The sequence below is a fragment of the Salmo trutta genome, chromosome 40, assembly GCF_901001165.1.
Source record: "Salmo trutta chromosome 40, fSalTru1.1, whole genome shotgun sequence".
Classification (NCBI taxonomy): Eukaryota; Metazoa; Chordata; class Actinopteri; order Salmoniformes; family Salmonidae; genus Salmo; species Salmo trutta.
This window is the reverse complement of record NC_042996.1, coordinates 22,677,906-22,700,654: the sequence shown is the minus strand read 5'-3', so window position 1 is coordinate 22,700,654 and position 22,749 is coordinate 22,677,906. Positions and strand designations below refer to the sequence as shown.

Sequence of the window (22,749 nt, the reverse complement as noted above, 5' to 3'; positions counted from 1 at the left end):
TTGGTGGAGATTGGAGGGAATAAATAAGGAAGGGCACATTTGCCTTTGAAGGGGAGGACCAGCTGTTTTATTGCATCTGGCTTGTAAAATAAAATGGATATTATCGCGTCCTCCATGGTTGTGCATGCACGCCCATAAAAAATACATAGACACAGACAGTGACACTTGGTTTTCCTTGTGTTGTGTTCAGTAACTGCTCTGGCAAGAGTAGATGTCACATCAAGTCAACAGATAGACAGAGAGGACCAGGGAGACAGGAGCTTCTCACAAGCGGCGTGTGTGTTTCACAAGTAAAGGAGAAGATGGTGATCGTTGGGCACGATGGACAACCATAAGTAGTGTGTGTGTGTACAACAGATCGGGCCCCATCCTGGGCATTGGGTGATGACTGTTAACAGATGGACAGATGGTTAAGGGAGGAAGGAACACATACGCAAACACACAGACAGCAGTGATGTGGAACCTCCTCTCCTAAATTGTACAATTTACAGTGGAGGAAAAAACGAACCAGAGAATATGTGAGCTATGACTTGGGAAATGATAGATTCTCATGTCCCAGTGCCAGCATCTTGAATGACAACACACAATCACAGTGTGTCTGTGTGTCTTCCTTCTCTCATTAGACAAACACCAACTACTTAAAATAAGGGTCCCCCTGTGTGGTTCCCACTAAGAATATTGTTTGTTAATGAACAACTGTTCAGTCTTATCTTAGGAGACGGAGTGTGGAGGTTGGCCATCCATCAACATTTCCTCACTTTACGTCAAACTCCGTTAATTAAATTCCAGGAGAAATGCCATGAAGAATCGCTCCAGAGGAGATTTGCTAAATGTGCTTCTGTGTGGGTGAGTGACGTTAAGAGAATAGAGATAAATAATATCCCATTCCACCAAGCACACATACATATATAAATATGACGCATGCACACATGTAGACACACACACACACACACACACACACACACACACACACACACACACACACACACAGAGAGACTTACCTCATACACATTAAACTGGGACTGGCCTCTGGATAGCTCTCTGTAGCTGGTACTGAACTCTCCTATGAAGTCATGGCTTAGGACACAACGCACAAAACAATCATTAGTATAATCATAGCATTTCAAATACACAGCTCACAAATTATAAAGTCAATCCCTCTCAGATAGTCTAGTGCAGGGGTACGCGCAATGCCGTCGGGGGTACACCAAATAAAAATGTAATTCAATTATTTTGTTGTAAAGAAATAGATTATTATATATTTTGTTTTTGCTTCACATTTTCAAACACTACATTAATATTTTCCAACGAGGTTATACATTTGGGTGAGGTTTTTTTCCCCTCGCCTGAGTAGCCTCGTTTCACTGCCAAAAATAAAATTAAACCATCTAGGTGTTCAGCAAAGTAACAACACATTGGTCAAATACAGGTAGTCAAATAATTAACATCCAATCACCTTAACCGTTACTTTCTTGCAGGAAACCTTCACTCTTGCGCAGACATTTTGAAACGAAACATGACAATTTGAAAAATAAGCCACGGGAGTTTTTTGAGCGAGAACAAAGACGACTTTCGAGTAGTAAGACATGTATAAAAGCAACAGATACCATTAATAAGAAGGGGCTAAAAGTGTCTTATATGGTGAGCTACTGAGTGGCTAGGACAGGCAAGCCCCATACTATTGTGGAGGACTTAATTCTTCCTGCTGCCGCGGATATGGCTAGGACCAATGTTGGGCGAAAAGGCCCCAAAAAACTATAGAGACAATGCCTTCATCAAACAACACTGCTTCACGACGCATCAGTGACATGGCAGGAGACGTTTTGAAACAATTACTGCTTCGCATACAAGCCAGTGAATTCCATGCGTTACAGCTGGATGAATCAACAGAGGTGGCAGGCCTGGCACAGCTGCTGGTATATGTCCGTTACGTTTATGGGGGGTCAATTAAGAAAGGATATTTTTAAAGAACTGGACAGCTTTGTGACATCAAATGGACTTTGGTGGTCAAAATGTGTTGGTATCTGTACTCATGGTGCAAAAGCCATGACAGGGAGACATAGTGGAGTGGTAACGCGCGTGCAAGCAGTTGCTCCCGACACCACTTGGGTACACTACAGCATCCACTGAGAGGCTCTTGCTGCCAAGGGAATGCCTGGCAGCTTGACATATGTTTTGGACACTACAGTGAAAATGGTTAACTTTGTTAAAGCAAGGCATCTGAACTCTCGTGTATTTTCTGCATTATGCAATGATATGGGCAGCGAACATGTAAAGCTTTTACAACATACAGAAGTGCGCTGGTTATCAAAGGCCAAAGTATTGACACGTTTTTTAATTGAGAAACAAGCTTAAAGTTTTCTTTACTGACCATAAGTTTCACTTGTCTGACCAGTTACATGAGGATGAGTTTCTCACACAGCTGGCCTATCTGGGTGACATTTTTTCCTCGCCTCAATGATCTGAATCTAGGATTACAGGGACTCTCCACAACTATATTCAATGTGCGGGACAAAATTGAGACTATGATTAAGAAGTTGGAGTACTTCTCTGTCTGCATTAACAAGGACAACACACAGGTCTTCCCATCATTGTATAATTTTTTGTATGCTAATGAACTCAAACTTACGGACAATGTCAAATGTGATATAGCAAAGCACCTGAGAGAGTTGGGTGCGCAATTACGCAGGTGCTTTCCCGAAACGGACGACACAAACAACTGGGTTTGTTATCTCTTTCATTCCCTGCCTCCAGTCCACTTACCGATATCTGAACAAGAGAGACTCATCGAAATTGCAACAAGCGGTTCTGTGAAAATTTTATTTAAATCAGAAGCCACTGCCAGATTTCTGGATGAGGCTGCGATCAGAGTATCCTGCCTTGGCAAATAGCGCTGTTAAGACACTGATGCCCTTTGCAACCACGTACCTATGTGAGAGTGGATTCTCGGCCCTCACTAGCATGGAAAATGATTTAAGACTGAGACTCTCCAATACAACCCAACATTGCAGAGTTATGTGTATCCTTTCAAGCACACCCTTCCCATTAACCTGTGGTGAGTTATTCACAATTTTGATGTAAAAATAAGGTTCTGAGAGTGATTAAGTAGAGATTTCACTTGTGTTTTTCATGCAGCCACTTGAGGGTACAGTTGAGTATAGTGCCGTGAAAAGTATTTGCTCCCTTTCTGATTTTCTCTATTTTTGCAGATTTATAATACTGAATGCTATCAGATCTTCAACGAAAACCTAATATTAGATAAAGGGAACCTGAGTTTACAAAGAATTAAAAAAAAAAATAATAATAATAATTTTTTATTAACAAAGTTATTATGCAACACCCAATTCCCTGTGTGAAAAAGTAATTTCCCCCTTACACTCAATAACTGGTTGTTCCACCTTTAGCTGCAATGACTGGAACCAAACACTTCCTGTAGTTGTTTATCAGGCTCTTATCGCTATGGAGGAATTTTGGCCCACTTTTACATGCAGAACTGCTTTAACTCAGCAACATTTTGGGGTTTTCAAGCATGAACTGCTCATTTCATGTCCTGTCACAACATCTAAACTGGGATTTGGTCTGGACTTTGACAAGGCCATTCCAAAACTTCAATTATGTTGCTTTTTAGCCATTTTCATGTAGACTTGATTGTGTGTTTTGGATCATTGTCTTGCTGCATGACCGAGCTGCACTTTAGCTCACAGACAGATGGCCTGACATTGTCCTGTAGAATTCTCTGATACAGAGCATAATTCATGGTTCCTTCTATTAAGGCAAGTCATCCAGGTCCTGAGGCAACAAAGTATCCCCAAACCATCCCACTACCACCGCCATGCTCTTGTTCTTACTGTGGAATGCAGTGTTTGGTTTTCGCCAGGCATAAATGGGACCTATGTCGTCCAAAAAGTTGACTCCAGTTTGCCAAAAAGCACCTGGAAGCACCTGGATGATCATCAAGACTCTTGGAAGAATGTTCTATGGACAGATGATTCAAAAGTATAACTTTTTGGGGGACATGGGTCCAATTATGCCTGGCAAAAACCAAACACAGTAAGAACCGCTTACAAACAGTCAAGCATGGTGGTGGTAGTGTGATGGTTTGGGGATGCTTTGCTGCCTCAGGACCTGGACGACTTTCTTAAAATAAAGTGAATTTGGAAACAAAGTGTAACCCCTCCACCTGCAAGCAAAGAGATGTTTGGTAACACTTGACATAATGCTGACAGGTATAAAGAGGAAATGAGAGAGGGAGTGAGAGCATGCTGTAAAGTAATACCCCCATTGCAATAACCTTGCCCACTAAACCCATAATATGAACTGATGACGCTCTACTAATGCCCCGCCTCTATGTTTATAGCCAATCCAATTATCGCACTTCAACAACAACATGTCAACGTGTAGAATCCAATACAGCTTCCTTACCTTCTAGAAATATAGATTAGGACTAGTTAAAGTAGCATCATTGAAATAACACAGTGATTACATCACGCTAATGAAGGTGCTTTTCAATTAAGATTCAAATTAAATTACCTTCCATCTCTGTCCCAGTCGTAGCATTCTATCTTGATCGTTCTGGTACGGTGAAAAATAACAATATATTAGAAAAATATTTATTTTGTTTTAACAGGCCAATTATCAGCAGACACTATGATCATGACACTGTACATTCCTCCCAAACTAGTTTCAAGATCAAATGTATAGTATACTGAAGGAGGATAGTTTATAGTAATCTATATCACGTCTATATTGGTTTCCAAAATAGCGAACGTTAGAGAGAGAAAAGCAGTGCTCTTCCACCATCACCCATCCCCTCAAACTGAAGAATCGTTTTCCCATAACAAGTGGCCATTCTCCTTCACCAGAGCCAAGAGATAAGTAGCTGACTGTGGCTGTGCCTATTTCACCTCTCTTTTCAGAGGAGAAAAAAGAAAGAAGAACATAATGAACAGCTGCTTAGATGAAAAGGTAATCATTAGTTATAGATCACCACCGGGTCAGAAGTCACAGGTTAATGAGTTTCCTGAAGGGGGTCGTAAAGGGGTACGATGATAAGAGGCACACTCCGGCATTGTCAGAGCACAAAGACGGACCCAGAAACACGCACTCACGCACTCTGCTCAGCCTCCTACTAAATGGAGTGAAGGATGAGCCCATCACCATCCATCTAAGCTGACTGAAAGAAAGGCTGAGACGATAAAGCCATCCATCCCTATAGTAATCAATCAGAAAACCCCTCCCCCTGGAACCTGAGGGAGATAGTCCTGCAATGCCTCCCAAATGGCATCCTATTCCCTTTATTATGAACTAGTTTTGAGCAGGGCCCATGGGCTCCGGTCAAAAGTAGCGCACTATGGAGTAGGGTGCCATTTGGGAAGCACATCTACTGTGCAGGAGGACAGCACGGGCGACGACCGCTCATATTAACAGCAGTGGAATTTATTAACTACCTCATTGGAAGACATTTACTGTATTGAAGCGCAACCTAAAGATGCTCTGTAGACACAACAGGAGCGATGAGTTGACAGGACAGACAATGGGTTTGCTGCTTCTTCTGTAGTCCCTGGGGTGGAGGGAGAAGTAGGTATGTGTGTGAGCGTGGGAGTGTGGGTCTCTAACTAGGGCCCATCAGCCGTGGTACTATCAGCAGGGGGACACACAGCTCTTCATTGTTAGCGTTCTCCCTTATCTCTCATCCCAGACACCCAGAGACTCACACTCTCACTGTGTGTGTGCGTGCGCAAATCAATATATACATGTGTGTGTGTACGCATTAATTTCTGTGCTTCCTTGGCTCCCCACACCCTGAGCTCTCTCTAACTAACCTCCTAACAACTCAGAGAGAGTCAGGGCTCAGCTCTGCTCCAATCATTGCAGCCTGACTAGCTCAGACCATCCATCTGGGGCTTTGTGCATTATCACTGGCAAACAATCCTGCTGACAACTGAAGATGAATACAAACACAATCCCTGAGATGGGATTGCAGATCCTATACATCACTCACTCACTCACGGGATTTCAAACTTTTGCAGCTTCTTACACCCTGGATTTAAGGGCCAATGCATCTGAGTGAGAGCATGACACCTGTCTGTCAGTCAGGCATGTGAATTGACTCCTCCACTGAGGGAGAATGATGATTGCAGAGAGGAAGGCTATTCAAAAGCAGACCAAGCATTAATATCTCTGTTAGAGTTCATTATAATAACTTCCATTTAATAGGTTCACAGCAACCTTAGCAACCAAGGAATGCATGGTGATTCTTATAAAATGGAGTCCATCTAAAAACTATTTTCTTCTCTTGCAGATTAGATCCTGTTAGATCCTGTCACCATTTTTACAAAGCACTCAAATTGTTGAAAAAAAGATTATCACCATGGCCCTCACACACTTCAGCAAAACAATAAATGCCAGTCTAATCTTGCTGGCCAAACTACACACACACACGTAGACACACACACGCTGACCTGTCGTAGTCTCCATTGCAGAGTGCTCTGACAGGTATCTTGAAGGCCTGCCACACTGGGTTCAGTGTGTTCTTCACCACCTCTGTCTTATGGCAGGTTGTGAACCTGGAGAAACACAGAGACAAGACAAGTCATACACTGATCAATGGATCAGTCAATCACTGGACAATATTCCTTTCACTGTTCCTCTTTAAATCACCATCTATTTTTCCCCACATCTTCCTCTCTTTCTTACTCTCTCTCCCTCATTCCCTCAGAGTGTCTGTGCAAAGTTAGAGTTAGCGAGACAGACTACCTTCCTGTGCTTTTCTCCAGATTTTTCTCAAGTTTAAACGTCTCTTTGACACTTAACTCCTTCAGATCTTTCTCCCCCCCAAGAAGATAAATCACACACATTTAGTGATACAACTCTCAAAGATATTGATTCCTCTTTTCCGTACTTTGTCAAAAATATTGAGCTACAAAAAAAAAAACTTTTGAAATGTCATCATGATGACCAGCACAAAAAATATCTTTCAGATCTAAGAGCAATTACCATCAACTGAGGAATACTCAGTATAATCATCATTCACTGCAAAAGTAAATGGTTTTAAGGTGAATATAGTGAAGTGTGGAATATGAGTTCAGAGAGCATCATCTACCATTAACTGATACACACAGCGCGAGAGAGAGAGAGACAGAGACAGAAACAGAGAGATGTTTGACCCCTGTACAGAGAGGCCAGTGGGGCAATAGGGAGCTCTCCCTCCAGCCACTGCTCCCGCTAGGTCATCTCCTCTCTGCTCTGCCGGCTGTAACATAGGTGTGTGTGTGTGTGTGTAATAAAGCCTCTCCTCAGAGGAGTAGACCTGCGTATCTGACCCCTCGGATACGTGTTGATGAGAGAGAAGACCCTGTAGGCTGTAAGACAAACACAGGAATTCAACAGACAGACTGATGGATGGAATTGAATGGAGGAGAGGATCTGAAGAAGGGGTAGGTAAAGTAGACTCACGTTCCATCTTCATTGCTGCGGTAGAAGACGAGGAAAGGGTCCGACTTGCCGAAGAAATCTTTCTTGTCCAGTTTATTCCCGCAGAACTGCATCATCACTGACTCCTAAAGTAACAGAGAGAGACATTGAGACTGATGAAACTGACAGCACAGCTCACAGCTCAGTATTCACTGCAGATACTGGTGAGAGACCTCTGATAGTAGATGCAGACATTCATGCAGATCAGTCAACAGTAACATTACAGGACACGGCAACTCCACTCAGCATCAAGGTGAGAGATATATCCTATGATAGTAGATCCATAACAATATAATTTAATGTATGTGCCATGGCAAAGTGTTTATTGATTGATGTTGTCCTTATGTGGGTTATGATGTATGGTTTGGGAAGTTAACAAGGGCAGTCAGCTTTTTTGGAATGGGATGCAGCCCAAAACTCCCTTTCCCTCCATATCCCCTGCCATCACTACTCACCCTGCAGTTTCCCATCTCTTCTGCCTTAACAATGATGTTTCCACACTTCTTTCCAGGAAGGCCCCTGTTGAAGGCAAAACAGAGACACCATTCATTGATATACTAATGGACTATATGGGCAGTATGGTCTAACGGAAACACAGTAACGGTGATGTCTGTGAAGGGTTCTCTGTCATAACAAACCTCTCCCATCATGCCATGGAGAACTTGAGTATCCCAAAACACCTCTAAAGCCATGCAATACAAGTTGAGCTTAGAGAGAGCGACAGAGCAGGTTTGACACCTGTACAGAGAGGCCAGTGTGTGTGTTTGTCTGTGCACCTTCCCTTAAGCCTTCCCTGACCCAACGGTCAGCAGAAAGCGAGACACCGTTTATCCAGGATTCCATCCAACACACTACACCAACGCACCCAACTTACACAGGCCCCTTTGACAACACATCCACCATCCCTCCAAGAAACGATGTTCAAGTCCTGTCAAAGGACAAAATAAACTTTAAATGAAACCACAGAGGCTTAAATTCTGAGAAATAGAGTCATCTTCAAAATACTGATGACTAGCGGTGTCATAGCACTAGCCAGGCCCACCTTGCAGAAATGTACACAGGCAGTCATTTAAGCAGCCTGAAATTGGGGTCGAGGAGCCCAGCACAAGAGTAATACAAGTTCCCTTCACTTAGCCAGCAAGACTGAAGGAGAGAGCTGATAGACCTATCAAAAGGACATGGATCCGGATGGGTTTTTTGTATCAGTGCTTTACATTGGGAAGAACAGCCATCTATTTTTAACCCAGAAACCAATAGCCTACCTCTTCTGAAGGATGGGAGTAAAATTGCAAAAGAAGGCAAATGTAAATGTTTTTCTCTCCCCTCCCTCTCTGACAATTCAACTAGGTCATGTGTGCTGTCCAGTGCTCCCTTCCCTTTCCTCCACCATGAAATCGACCCATTCTCCTCATTGTAATTATGTAAGAAATAAAATAAAGACACTTTAGGATTATGTTCCATATGGCCAGCGTAGCAAGAGTAATTGTGAGAGGAAAAACTGAACTTCACACTTGGGAGTATTTTCACACTGATCCTAGATCAGCACCCCTAGGCCTTCACTGATACGCTATATGAATACGGGCCCAGCCACTGTTACAGAGAAGCTTGATTGTGAATGTTCTGTTCTAATCTTAGAATGCCAAAAAAATGAGAATTTAAAAACTGTAGCAGTTGATTCCCCAGCATATATTGACAAGTCACGTTAGGAAATCCTGCTGTAGACATGTTAACAACAGGATGACACACACAAATAGGATTCAGACAGGGTTTCACAAGTATTCCACAAGTCCTCTCATCCAGTAATAGACACCTATGGATTTGGATTGTCACTTACAAATTCCAGTCAGTCACTCTCTCTCGCTCTGTCTCTCTTTCCCACTGTGTGTGTGTGTGTCTGTGTGTTTGCATGCATATGTGTAGTGCCTCAAAGAGGCTAGCTCTAAAAGTGTGTGTGCCGCTGAATGCAGCAGAAAAGTGGTGCAATGTAACCTTTAGGCACAGCCACTCACTCTAAATAGAATAGAGCATTTCAGACCAAAGCTGCATCCCAAATGGCACCCTATTCCCTTTAGAGTACACTACTTTTGACTAGGGCCCATATGGGTCTGGACAAAAGGAGTGCTTATTTAGGGAATAGGGTGCCATTTGGGACACGCCACAAGCTGATTGCTGCCTGACTAACCAGATCAGCACAATTCAGATGTGCTGCCATAATACGACCCCCATGAACGACACTGAACGTCAGCTTAACTGGCTCCTCCCTATGCTTATTACAATAGGAGTGGTTGAATGAAAAAACAGAAAAATCCCTTTATTCTCTTCGGTCTCACCCTGTCTTTCTTGCCTTGGTGCCAACACACGCATGCAAGCAAGCAGACCAGAGCTGCACCAAAAGACACACGCTGCTGTCTCTTTGTGCGGGTGACTGTGAATGTGTACTGATGAGGGGCCACACAGCAGGCTAAACAAAGCTCCGTCCCATCCCATCACATCTAATTCAGTGGGTCAGTCAGACTATAAATCAAACAAGTAAACAAGACCAGGGCCATCTGAGGACTCGCACACAGAGCTCCTCCTGGGTTGGTTGGCAAGGCCTACTGTACCAACAGGCCTTTGGGGGTGGCAGGAATAGGGCCAATTCTATTTAATAATGGGGGAGGCATAGGGTTAGTGCAGGTAAAGCAAGAATGCAGTCCACAAAAAGATATGCATCAGCCTACTCAGTGATACCCACAGAACACAACTATGAAGAGTGTACACAAATATTAGCGTCATAGCTCTTAATGTGGGACTTTAACTGTGGGAAATCACCTCACTATCCAGCCTATTGTGCATATTGACATTCACATTGCAACATACATCCTTACCTTTGGATATTAGGTCCATGAAATGGAGTATCAGCCTACTCAGTGACACCCAAAGAACAACTGTGAAGAGTTCACACAAATATTAGTATTGTAGACTCTTATTGCAGGACTTTGACAGTCACATTAGCTCACCAGTCAACCTACTGTGCGTGTTGACATTCATATTGCAATATACAGCCTTACGTATGGTCTTGGGTCATCAGCCTTCTCAGTGATACCCACAGAACACAACTGTGACATGTCAAAATGCTGATTTATTGAATTATACATGTGGTCTATATTAAAGGACACTTTATTTAATATAAACAGGCTTTTAAAATTCAATATTGGTGATTTCCCACAGTTAAAGTCCCACAATAAGAGCAACAACTCTAATATTTGTGTAAACTTTTCAGTTGTGTTCCGTAGGTGTCACCGAGTAGGCTGATACCCCATTTCATGGACCCAAGACCAATGTTTTTTTCCATCACTGAGCAAATTTCAGGTCTGCTGAGCGCAAACTTGAACGTTGTGAAAATTCTATGCAACATCCGGCACGTGTTTGCTGTAAACACTGAGGCTGTACCCACTTGAAGTTAGTTTTAACAGTGGTCAAGTAGGCTACTGTGGCTATATGATCCTAATGTAGGCTTACAGGTTGCAGTTGTAAATGAGAACTTGTTCTCAACTAGCCTACCTGGTTAAATAAAGGTAAAATACATTTTTAAAATAAAATTACCAGTGTGGCCTACCATAAAAAAAACTGGAGAAAATGCATCCCATTACATTTTAACATGGAAATAGCTGTTCTATCGTTCAGCCTACAGTAGCAGCCAATGTACTCCCCCATTGCTGACTACAAATGATCTATAACTGGGTTAATAACTCACTAACTAGCAAAGGATATGAACAAATGTGCACAAGTCGCTACATGCAGCTCTCGCTTTGATCTCAAAATGAGCGCATCTGCTCATGCTGTAAAAACAGTACAGTTCAAAGTGAATGGCACAGATCCATATATGTCAATGGTTTCCTTGCATATAGGCCTACTGTAGCTCTGCCTACAACAACATATCATGCATAATTAGTAGTGATGCACCGGTATGACATTTTTGGCCGATACCGATAACCTACATAAAAAAAATTGCGGCCTTTTAAGCATTCTAATACAGTTAAATAGTTAACACACACACGGACGCAGCGGTCTAAGGCACTGCATCTCAGTGCAAGAGGCGTCACTACAGTCCCTGGTTCGTATCCAGGCTGTATCAACCTTCCGTGATTGGGAGTCCCATTGGGCGGCGCACAATTGGCCCAGCGTCATCCAGGGTAGGCCGTCATTGTAAATAAGAATTTGTCCTTAATTGACTTTCCTACTTAAATAAAGGTTACACACACACACACACACACACACACACACACACACACACACACACACATTTGCATTTATGTATGTCCCCATTACCAGTAAAACATAATCAAAACCGATTTCTTTCACTTACTTGCTGTGCTGTTTCGGTGTTCATTTGTTCAGTCGTTTCATTCTCAACCAGGATTTCTATAGAACGCCGTTTGGGTCTTAGCGTGTCAAAAAAGATACTATTTAACACTATTTGACGTGTCAAATAAGCTTGTTGACCAATCAGGACCTGAATATGACTGCACGTCACATTATAATTTAAGGCGTTCATTCATTTTTTACGTAATTATTACACAATCACTCGTATTTCATATGTCACAACGATTCATCGATACATATGCTAGGATGCTGGTAAAGTTGTCTCGCGCTCCTACAGTGCTGGTCATAAAAAAAAGCTAGCTAGCTCATGGATGCAAACAACGTTCTTCCCCAAAAACATAGCAAAACGACATCTGTTTCAGTAGCTATATAGTTAGCTAGCTAACTATATAGCTAGGTGTCATCATCTAAACTAACCCTAATTTATAAGACAGTTCTTATTTGATTAATGGTGGTCGGGTCATCAATGTGAAGCTAGCCACAATAAGGATTAGCCACAATTTTGGACTTTGTGGTTAGCTTCCAAAATAAAAGTATGGCATAATTCTACTATTTCTATTCATTTCCATTACTGTCAATGGCATACTTTTATTTTGAAGGCAAACCGCAAATTCCACTATTGTGCCTAATCCTTATTGTGGCTAGCTTCACAACTCATAACCGGTCAGGTCGAGCCTCATCTAGCCAGATGATGCTAGCTGGCTGCTTATAACGTTAGCTTTCGGCAACAGGGTTAAGTAGCTGGCTAGCTATTTTTTTTTCATGAACTGAAGTTCAATTTCAATAGTCGAACAACAAGTGGCAACCTAGCTAATACTTACTCACAAGGATTCCTAAATCATTGCTAAGAATAATGAAAATGACTGCAGTTTTCAGGCTGGTTGTATTGGTGCTAGCTAGGTACCATGCTAAAGCTAGCTACCCCAGAAGTTGCGGTCGAATGATGCTTTATTACCAACGCGGTATTGTAAACACATCGTTCGTGGCCGGTGTTTGCTTGTTTGCAGACTTTTTTGTACAGCTTTGACAGTGCTACTGTATCTTTTTTGACACGCAAAGACCCAAACGGCGTTCCATAGTATGTATGTCGTAAAGTTAATAGCAGTGAGCTATTACTGTGTAACTCCGGTAGGGCAACATCTGAAAAATAGCGCACTTGGTAGTGTTAACCCGGTGCTCGACCAATCGGTGAAAGCCAACATCACCCATGACAGATAATGGTTGATTGTCAAGGGTAATGAATTCCATTATCTTGGCTTTAATGGATTTCAACTTTGAGTTGTCTGGCTGAAATGTTGTTACTCTTTCAAAATGACTGCTTGACTTGTTGACTGCCTGATCCACACAGCAGACATTGTGGGCTAGTTTAGGAATGCTGTGTTGCACGTATAGCGCAAAATTTTATGTGGTGTCATTACCTTCATTAAATAGGTATGCACGTCAGCTTTGACATCGTTTTTGCACATCGTTAAACTAGACAGACATCTGCTTTGTTCACCGATATATCACGCATCCGTAATAATCAGTCTTGCATAGTTCGTTTTGTTTCGGTATGTTGTATTTGAAAGTCGCTAATATTGAGTTGATTCATTCACAATTTTCACAGTAAAGGGAAATGCTGATAGTGTTAACTAATGGGGAAAACTCTAGAAAGTTGAGTGAAGTTCAATCTCGTGTTTCTCTGCCCACGTTGGTATTTCTACAGCGTGGCAGTACCGGTGTAGCTGTGCACAGCTTAGAGGGAACATTGCCCAAGACCCATAGCTAAAGCTGTACATCGCAATATGAATGCCAATATGCTCAAAAGTCTGGATAATGACGTGATTTCCCAAAGTTAAAGTCCCACAATAAGAGAAACAGCTCATATTTAGTCTATTACACCAACAGTGCGATTTCAACAGATTTAACTTTTTGTGTGAAATTAACTACTTGTCTTTTGTTGAATTAAATTAACATTCCAACCATGTTCAGCGTTTTGTAGTCAAAATATGTCATTAATGCACTATTTGTATCTGTTGCATCAGTTTCGATAGGGACTTTTATTTTGAAGACAAACCGCAAATTCCACTATTGTGGCTAGCTTCACACAGGTCACAAAGGTCGCAAAAGGCACTCATTTCAAGGAACGACTCAAGTAATAATGATCTTCTGTCAGGAAGACTAAAATATGCATTTATTACTTAACAGATGACAGGACAGTCTGGAGGTCAATCGGGATCTGTGTCCCTTCCACGGGACGGTTGAGCTAACATAGGCTAATGCGATTAGCATGAGGTTGTAAGTAACAATAACATTTCCCAGGACAGACATATCTGATATTGGCAGAAAGCTTAAATTAGTGTTAATCTAACTGCACTGTCCAATTTACAGTAGCTATTACAGTGAAAGAATGCCATGCTATTGTTTGAGGAGAGTGCACAGTTTTGAACATGAAAAGTTATTAATAAACAAATTAGTCACATTTGGTCAGTCTTGATACAACACTTTCAACAGACAAGCAATGGTTCATTGGATCAATCTAAAACTTTGCACATATACTGCTGCCCTCAGTGTCCAAAATCTAAATTGCACCTGGGCTGGAATAACACATTATGGCCTTTTTCTTGCATTTCAAAGATCATGGTACGAAAAAATACAAAAGAAAGGTTGTTTTTTTCTTTGTATTATCTTTTACCAGATCTATTGTGTTATATTCTCCTACATTCCTTTCACATTTCTGCGAACTTCAAAGTGTTTCCATTCAAATAGTACTAAGAATATGTGTTTCCTTGCTTCAGGGCCTGAGTTACAGGCAGTTAGATTTGGGTATGTAATTTTAAATTAAAATTGAAAAAAAGGGGCGGATCCTTAAGCGGTTTTAATGGAATATGTGAAAATGAATCATCATAAACACCTTAAGAAGTAGATGCTCTCTCGGTTGCTTTCACCTCTCTTTTGCTCATACACATATCTTCTTTTCTCATCTCACTATCCCTCCCCTTCTCTCGCTCTTTCTTCTTTATCTCGCTTTCTCTTTCACCTCTCTTTGGTTCTCCTTCACCACCCCATCCTTGGTCTGTGTGTATTCAGAATCAACACTTTCGAAAACTTCTAATCAAGACTCATGGATTTGCAATCAGCGTCAGGAGAGAGAGAAGCAGAATCTTAGCAACCTGTGGCGTTACTGGGGGGGGGGGGGGGGGGGGGGGGGGGGGGGTGGATTAGCATACGATGCGCCTGCAATTATCTTCCCCCTTGGAAAGACGAGAGGCCTGAAGGAAATAACAATTATCATTAGACAACACATCCTGAGCCAGGGAAATCAACGTACAGTGTGTATTCTTCTCCTTTCACCCCCCAGTAGAGATACGCAGGTGAAGCCTTGGAAAGGCTGACATTTTTAACTGAGCCAGTTAGCCCTATTCAATATTACAAAGACGCTGTCATATTAACACAGTTGAGCTACTTTCCTTGATTCAGCTCAACACAATGAGGGTCTTATTCTCTGAAGACCAGACCCGGCGACAGGATAAAGTGACTAAGGGGGCAGTTAAAATCGCCAAGGGTAATTATATTGAATTCTGCTTATATGACGTTATAACACAACAAACAAAGTACAAATGCAGAGACTCAGAGGTCAAGATAAATGAGTGCTTTTGAAGTGACAGGTTGGCTCGAAATCTGTAGCCTACCTCTGCCGCATAAAATAGGGGCCTTCTAGCAGTAGTATGGACAAATATTCAGCAGGAGGCAGACAGGTAGAGGGTCAAATAAGTTGTGGATGTATTTACACAGCTCTGGTGTTTCAAAGATGATGGTAATATTTACAAATATATAATGCCAGTCAAAAGTTTAGACACACCGATTCATTCCAGGATTTTTCTTTATAGTGAATACATCACAACTATGAAATAACACATATGGAATCAGTGTTAAACAAATCAAAATAGATTTTAGATTCTTCAAAGTAGCCAACCTTTGCCTTGATGACAGCTTTGCACAGTCTTGGCATTCTCTCAACCAGCTTCATGAGGAATGCTTTTCCAACACTCTTGAAGGAGTTCCCACATATGCTAAACACTTGTTGGCTTCTTTTCCTTCACTCTATGGTCCAACTCATCTCAAACCATCTCAATTGGGTTGAGGGATTGTGGAGGCCAGGTCATCTAATGCAGCACTCCATCACTTTCCTTCTTGGTCAAATAGCCCTTTGGGTCATTATCCTGTTGAAAAAGAAATGATAGTCCCACTAAGCGTAAACCAGATGGGATGGCGTATCGCTGCAGAATGCTGTGGTAGCCATGCCAGTTAAGTGTGCCTTGAATTCTAAATAAATCATAGACAGTGCTACCAACAAATCACCCCCACACCATCATTTACATTTTAGTAATTTAGCAGACACTCTTATCCAGAGCGACTTACAGTAGTGAATGCAAACATTTCATTTCATACATTTTTTTTTCTTTTCGTACTGGCCCCCCGTGGGAAACGAACCCAGAACCCTGGCGTTGCAAACAACATGCTCTACCAACTGAGCTACAGGGAAGGCACACCTCCTCCTCCAAGCTTCACGGTGGCAACCACACATGCGGAGATCATCTGTTCATGTACTCTGCGTCTCATAAAGAAACAGCGTTTGGAACCAAAAATCTCAAATTTGAAATCATCAGACCAAAAGGACAGATTGACACCTGTCTAAATGTCAATTGTTTGTGTTTCTGGGCCCAAGCAAGTCTCTTCTACTTATTGGTGTCCTATAGTCATGGTTTCTTTGCAGTAATTTGACCATGAAGGCCTGATTCACGCATTCTCCTCTGAACAGTTGATGTTGAGATGTGTCTGTTGCTTGAACTCTGAAGCATTTATTTGGGGTGCAATTTCTGAGGCTGGTAACTATAATGAACTTATTCTCAGCAGCAGAGGTAACTCTGGGTCTTCCTTTCTTGTGGCGGTCCTCGTGAGAACCAGTTACATCATGATGGTTTTTGCGACTGCAGTTGAAGAAACTTTCAAAGTTCTTGACATTTTCCGGCTTGACTGACCTTCATGTCTTAAAGTAATGATGGACTGTCGTTTCTCTTTACTTATTTGAGCTGTTCTTTCCATAATATGGACTTGGTCTTTTACCAAATAGGGCTATCTTCTATATACCACCCCTACCTTGTCACAACACAACTGACTGTCTCAATGCATTAAGAAGGAAAGAAATTCCACAAATTAACTTTTAACAAGGCACACCTGCTAAATGAAATGCCTTCTAGGTGATTACCTCGTGATGCTGGTTGAGAGAATGCCAAGAGTGTGCAAAGCTGTCATCAAGGCAAAGGGTGACAACTTTGAAGAATCTCAAATATAAAATACATTTTTATTTGTTGAACAATATTTTGGTTAGTACCTGATTCCATATGTGTTATTTCATAGTTTTGATGTCTTCACTGTTATTATTTTTCAATGTAGAAAATAGTCAAAATAAGGAAAACCCTTGAATGAGTAGGTGTGTCCAAACTTTTGACTGGCACTGTATGTGTGAAATTTGTTTTGAATGGACCATTATCACGCACCTATATCGAAACGGGGGCAGCGGGAAAAATACATGTCATCTATGCACCTAAATAGCGGATGGAGGACGCTTTCCCCGTGGTTCATTTTCATGCCAGCCAGGTAAGCTACACTCCTGTTGTAAATATAAGCAATGTGTTTAATAATAGGAAAGTTGAGAAATAAATACAGTCGGCCTAGCCAATAGAAAGTTGATGGGAGCCTCCTCTTTTTAGTAGAGGCCATCACTCTGTTTTCTCGCGCAATTGCATAGCCTACGGAAATGTTGCGCAACATGAGCTCATGAAGTGTTTGATTTGACTTTCGATTACATTTGCATTGATGTCAGAGTGATTAGAGGGACAATAAAAAGTGCTGAGTACCAGGCAGTTAGCAAGTTTGGTAGGCTACTAATGATAGCATCAGAGCTAGAAGAAGCCTAATTACCGTGACTAAACAGTCACATGGAATTTGACTGCCTTCATGACTCGTGACCGCTGGTGTGGCGGTAATACGGTCCACGCAACAGCCCTAGTCATACCTAACAGCCCCAGTGACTTTTCACCGCCCCAGTGCCTTTCCATAGCCTCAGGACTACGTGGCCTGATGACTCCTTGCTGTCCCCAGTCCACCTGGTAATGCTGCTGCTCCAGTTTCAACTGTTCTGCCTGCGACTATGGAACCCTGACCGGTTCACTGCACGTGCTACCTTGTCCCGGACCTGCTGTTTTGGACCCCCTCTCTACCGCACCTGCTGTCTCTAACTCTGAATGATCGGCTATGAAAAGCCAACTGACATTTACTCTTGAGGTGCTGACCTGTTGCACCCTCTACAACCTCTGCGATTATTATCTGACCCTGCAGGTCATCTATGAACGTTTGAACATCTTGGCTATGTACTGTTATAATTGCCATCCAGCACAGCCAGAAGAGGACTGGCCACCCCTCATAGCCTGTTTCCTCTTTAGGTTTCTTGCTAGGTTCCTGCCTTTTTAGGGAGTTTTTCCTAGCCACCGTGCTTCTACATCTGCATTGCTTGCAGTTTGGGGTTTTAGGCTGGGTTTCCGGACAGCACTTGTGACATCAGCTGATGTAAAAATGGCTTTATAAATACATTTGATTGACTACACACACAGCGGCACGCTCTGTCCATTGGCACCAACCTGTCTTGTCACTTGTACTTTTTTGCTATTTTTATATAGGTACATCAAATTAAAAGGTTGGGGGCACAAATTTAAACTGAGGTGGCTAAGCCCCCTTTCGCCCCCAGGTGGAGTCGGGTACGTTCAACTCAAATACTCAGGCAGACATTATTTTCTGTCCTCACTACTACAACCTCAAAACATCTTTCCAAGCACAGTTCCAGCAACGTAGGTAGATTGGTAACCAGGCCAGCAGAGTTCGGCTTGGCTTGGCTCAGCAGTTTGAAAAGGGTATTGCTGCAGTGTCTGTCTCTCCCTCCTTCACACAACAGCAGTCTATATTAAAGCCATTTAACTTTTCTCTAGTCTCCTACAACCTCATGTCCTGTATTAAATTAATATTACCTTTGCAGGGGAAAGAGATTTTATTGATAATATTATGGAAATGGAATGCAAATTGCTCCGGCAGAATTTACTTAACTCAAGAGCTGTTTTCAATTTAACAAAAAACTGAAAAGAGGGGGGCGGTTTGTTAATTGAGGGATAATTTTGTAAAAATAGCTAAAGTATTCACTGTTTGAATAGTAGATTGAGCTTCCTATCCAGGGTGTGTACTTATCCAAGGTTTTACTGTTTACCCATTTATCCCTTCTTTATTTCAAACCTTTATTGACCTGGGAGAACTAGGGCTCTTGTGATGTGATTATAGGATGAGAACCCTGCTTACCTCCCCCGGAACGCTTGAATAGAGAGTTTGGCACCTGTTAGGCATTTCTTGCTCAGTGTTCCCTCATCATCGAGCTGCAGCCCTCCTTCCTCTCGGACCACTAAGATAGCATACCTCATCACGCTGATGTCCAGGAGGGCTCTCGCCTGGGCTACGGCAGTATGGGAACAACAGTCAACCATTTGCTTCAGTCTGGAGGAGTTTGTGGCTGAGGTGAAGAACGTTTTCAATGCTCCATTGTCCAGGAGAGAGGCTGCCCAGAAGTTTCTCGAGCTTCAGCAAGACTTCCGCAGTGTGGCAGACTATGCAGTGGATTTCCACACGTTGGCAGTTGAGAGTGCCTGGAACCCAGAAGCGCTGTTCGACATGTTCCTGCATGGAGTATTGGAGGAAGTAAAGGACGAGCTTGCAGCCCGGGAACTACCGATGGCTCTCGACTTGATCATCGCCTTTACCATTCGGATCGATGGGTGACTACGGGAGCGAAGGAAGGAGAGGAGGTTCAATTTCTCTTGCCCACCCAAGGCTTTCAACTCGCCTCCGAGACATCCCGGAAGTCCCTGATGGCTCCGTTGCCGAGAGAACCCGAGGCTACCCGAGTTCCACCCAGAGTCTCCGAATTCTGCCAATTCACCTCTTCCCGAGCCGATGCAACTAGGCAGAGCTAGGCTGTCCCTAGCCGAACGGCTATACAGGCTTCACACGAATAATTGCCTGTATTGCGGGACTACTGGTCATTTTGTGGCCACCTGACCACTAAAAGACCAGGCTCACTGGTAGGAGCAAGTACTCTGGTGGGCCAGTGAGTACTCTGGTGGAACATTTCCTCTCCCTTTACTTACACCCCTTTTCATGCCATCTTTCTGTGGGGGATCTAGTCGAAATCTCTCTGGGTATTCATCGACTCTGGGGCCGATGAGAGGTTTATGGACGCTACCCTGGCGTCCGAGCTGGGCATCCCCACTCAGTCCCTGTCCATTCCCATGGACATTAGAGCGCTGGATGGGCGCTCTATAGGCCGGGTCACCCACAACACCACCCCCATCAACCTAAATTACCGTTCAAAAGTTTGGGGTCAAACTTTTGAACGGTATCGTACGTGTCAGGGAACCACAGCGAGGCAATCCAATTCTTGCATATTAAGTCTCCTCAGGTTCCCGTGGTATTGGAATTCTCTTGGCTCCAGCGACACAATCCCCGTATTGACTGGTCTGCTGGTGCCATCATGGGCTGGAGCCAGTTCTGCCACGCTCATTGCCTGAAATCAGCGCAGTCTGCCCCGGGACGTCTTCCTGGGGGCTCGGAAGTTGCCCCAGACCTCTCCGCCACTCCCGCGGAGCACTAGGACCTCCGGGAGGTGTTCAGTATGGCCCAGGCCACTTCGCTTCCGCCGCACCGACCCTATGACTGAGGGATCAACCTTCTCCCAGGCACCACTCTGCCTGGGGATGACTACTCTGTCGGGTCCGGAGACCAAAGCTATGGAGACCTACTTTGAGGACTCCCTAGCTGTAGGGTTCATCCGTCCTACTGCATCCTCCGCCGGCGCAGAGTTCTTCTTTGTCGGGGCCTCAACGACATCACAGTGAAGAACCGCTACCTGCTACCACTCATCTCCTCAGCCTTCGAGCCACTCCAGGGGGCCAACGTGTTCTCCAAGCTGGACCTACGGAACGCCTAACACCTGGTGCGGATATGGGAAGGGGACGAGTAGAAGACTGCCTTCAACCACCCAGCAGTCACTACGAGTATCTGGTCATGCCATTTGGCCTTACCAACAACCCCGCTCTGTTCCAGGCTCTGGTGAATGACATGTTGAACCAGTTCGTATTCATCTACCTCGACGACATACTCATTTTCTCTCGCTTTGCCCAAGAATACATGCTCCACGTCCGACAGGTTCTCCAATGCCTCCAAGAGAACCAGCTTTTTGTGAAAGAAGAGAAGTGCGAATTCCATCGCTAAACCATCCCCTTCCTGGGTTACATCGTCGCTGCAGGGAGTGTACAGATGGATCCCGGGAAGGTGAAAGCAGTGGTGGATTGGCCCGAGCCTACGTCCAGAGCACAACTGCAATGTTTCCTGGGATTTGCCAACTTTTATTGCCACTTTATTCGGGGTTACAGCACCCTGGCTTCCCCCGTCTGCACTCACCTCTCCCAAGGTTCCACTAACGTGGTCCCCAGCTGCTGACCGGGCGTTCCGGGATCTCAAACACCATTCCACCTCAGCTCCCATCTTGGTTCATCCTGACCCATCCCACCAGTTCGTGGTGGAGGCCGATGCTTCGGATGTCGGAATGGGGGCTGTCCTGTCCCAGCGTTCTGCCCTGGACCTCAAGTTACATCCCTGCGCCGCCTTCTCCCATCGCCTCAATGCCACAGAGAGGAACTATAATGTGGGGAATCGTGAGCTTCTCGCGGTGAAGATGGCATTGGAGGAGTGGAGGCAGTGGCTGGAGGGGGCAGAACATCCATTCATTGTGTGGACAGACCACAAGAACCTGGAATATCTCCACAGCGCCAAGCAACTCAATTCCAGGCAAGCTAGGTGGGCCCTGCTTTTCACCTGGTTAAACTTCTCAATCTCATACCGACCGGGATCCAAGAATGTCAAGCCGAATGCGCTGTCACGTCGCTATAGCCCCGCGGCTACACCCCCGGAACCCGAGACCATACTATCCACCTCATGCCTGGCGACGGCACTCAGCTGGGGAACCCCGGGGGGGCCCAGATAACCAGATGTTTGTTCCTGACGCTGTCCACTCCTCGGTCCTGGAGTGGGCCCACTCCTCCAAGCTTGCCTGCCACCCATGCCCCCGTCGGACCTTGGCCTTTGTACAACAACGCTTTTGGTGGCATACCATGGTTCCTGATGTCTCTGCGGTCATCGCCACATGCACGATTTGTGCGCCGAACAAGACACACCTGCAAGCTCTGGCTGGTCTCCTTCAACCTCTGCCTGTTCCTCACCGTCCCTGGTCTCACATATCCCTGGACTTTGTCACCGGTCTCTCACCCTTTCTCGCGCTCTCTCACTCTATCAGTGATTATTACTATTAAAGCAAAGTAAACAACCAATAACTGTACATGTACCTAAATAACTTTGTACTGTATTAAATAATGCATGCATACAGCATATTTTATTCAGAATTATGAAAATTACCTATCCATCAAAGATCGATTATGACTGAATCAGAAGTGTGTGTCAGAGCTCTGTGTAAGTTGACTATGCAAGCAATATGGAATTTCTATCACATTGTTTCTTATAAAAACAAGAAGCAATGCAGTCAGTCTTTCCTCAACTCTTAGCAAAAGCAAATATGCCGCTCTTTCTGAGCCAGCTGCAGCTTAACTTTTTATTTAACCAGGAAGGGCTCATTGAGATTTAAAATCTATTTTTCAAGAGTGTCCTGGCCAAGATAGGCAGCACCATGTCATTACAAACATTACAGACAAACATGAAAAACTACAAGTAATCTAGTAAAAACCATAGAATTCACAAGAGTATAACAAAATCAAAAAT

General features: G+C 43.6%; 1 protein-coding gene across 2 annotated transcripts in view; it reads right to left on the bottom strand.

Moving 5' to 3' along the window:
* The window catches only part of LOC115180575 (copine-8), a 133,689-nt gene that overhangs the window by 40,026 nt on the left and 70,914 nt on the right, over positions 1–22,749 (bottom strand). For both annotated transcript variants that reach the window (XM_029742762.1, XM_029742763.1), the window contains exons 7-11: positions 7,929–7,992; positions 7,456–7,559; positions 6,462–6,566; positions 4,531–4,572; positions 1,002–1,077 (exon numbers count right to left, since the gene is read on the bottom strand). In XM_029742762.1, coding sequence (XP_029598622.1) covers positions 1,002–1,077; positions 4,531–4,572; positions 6,462–6,566; positions 7,456–7,559; positions 7,929–7,992 — 391 coding nt within the window. The remainder of the gene's footprint in view (positions 1–1,001; positions 1,078–4,530; positions 4,573–6,461; positions 6,567–7,455; positions 7,560–7,928; positions 7,993–22,749) is intronic.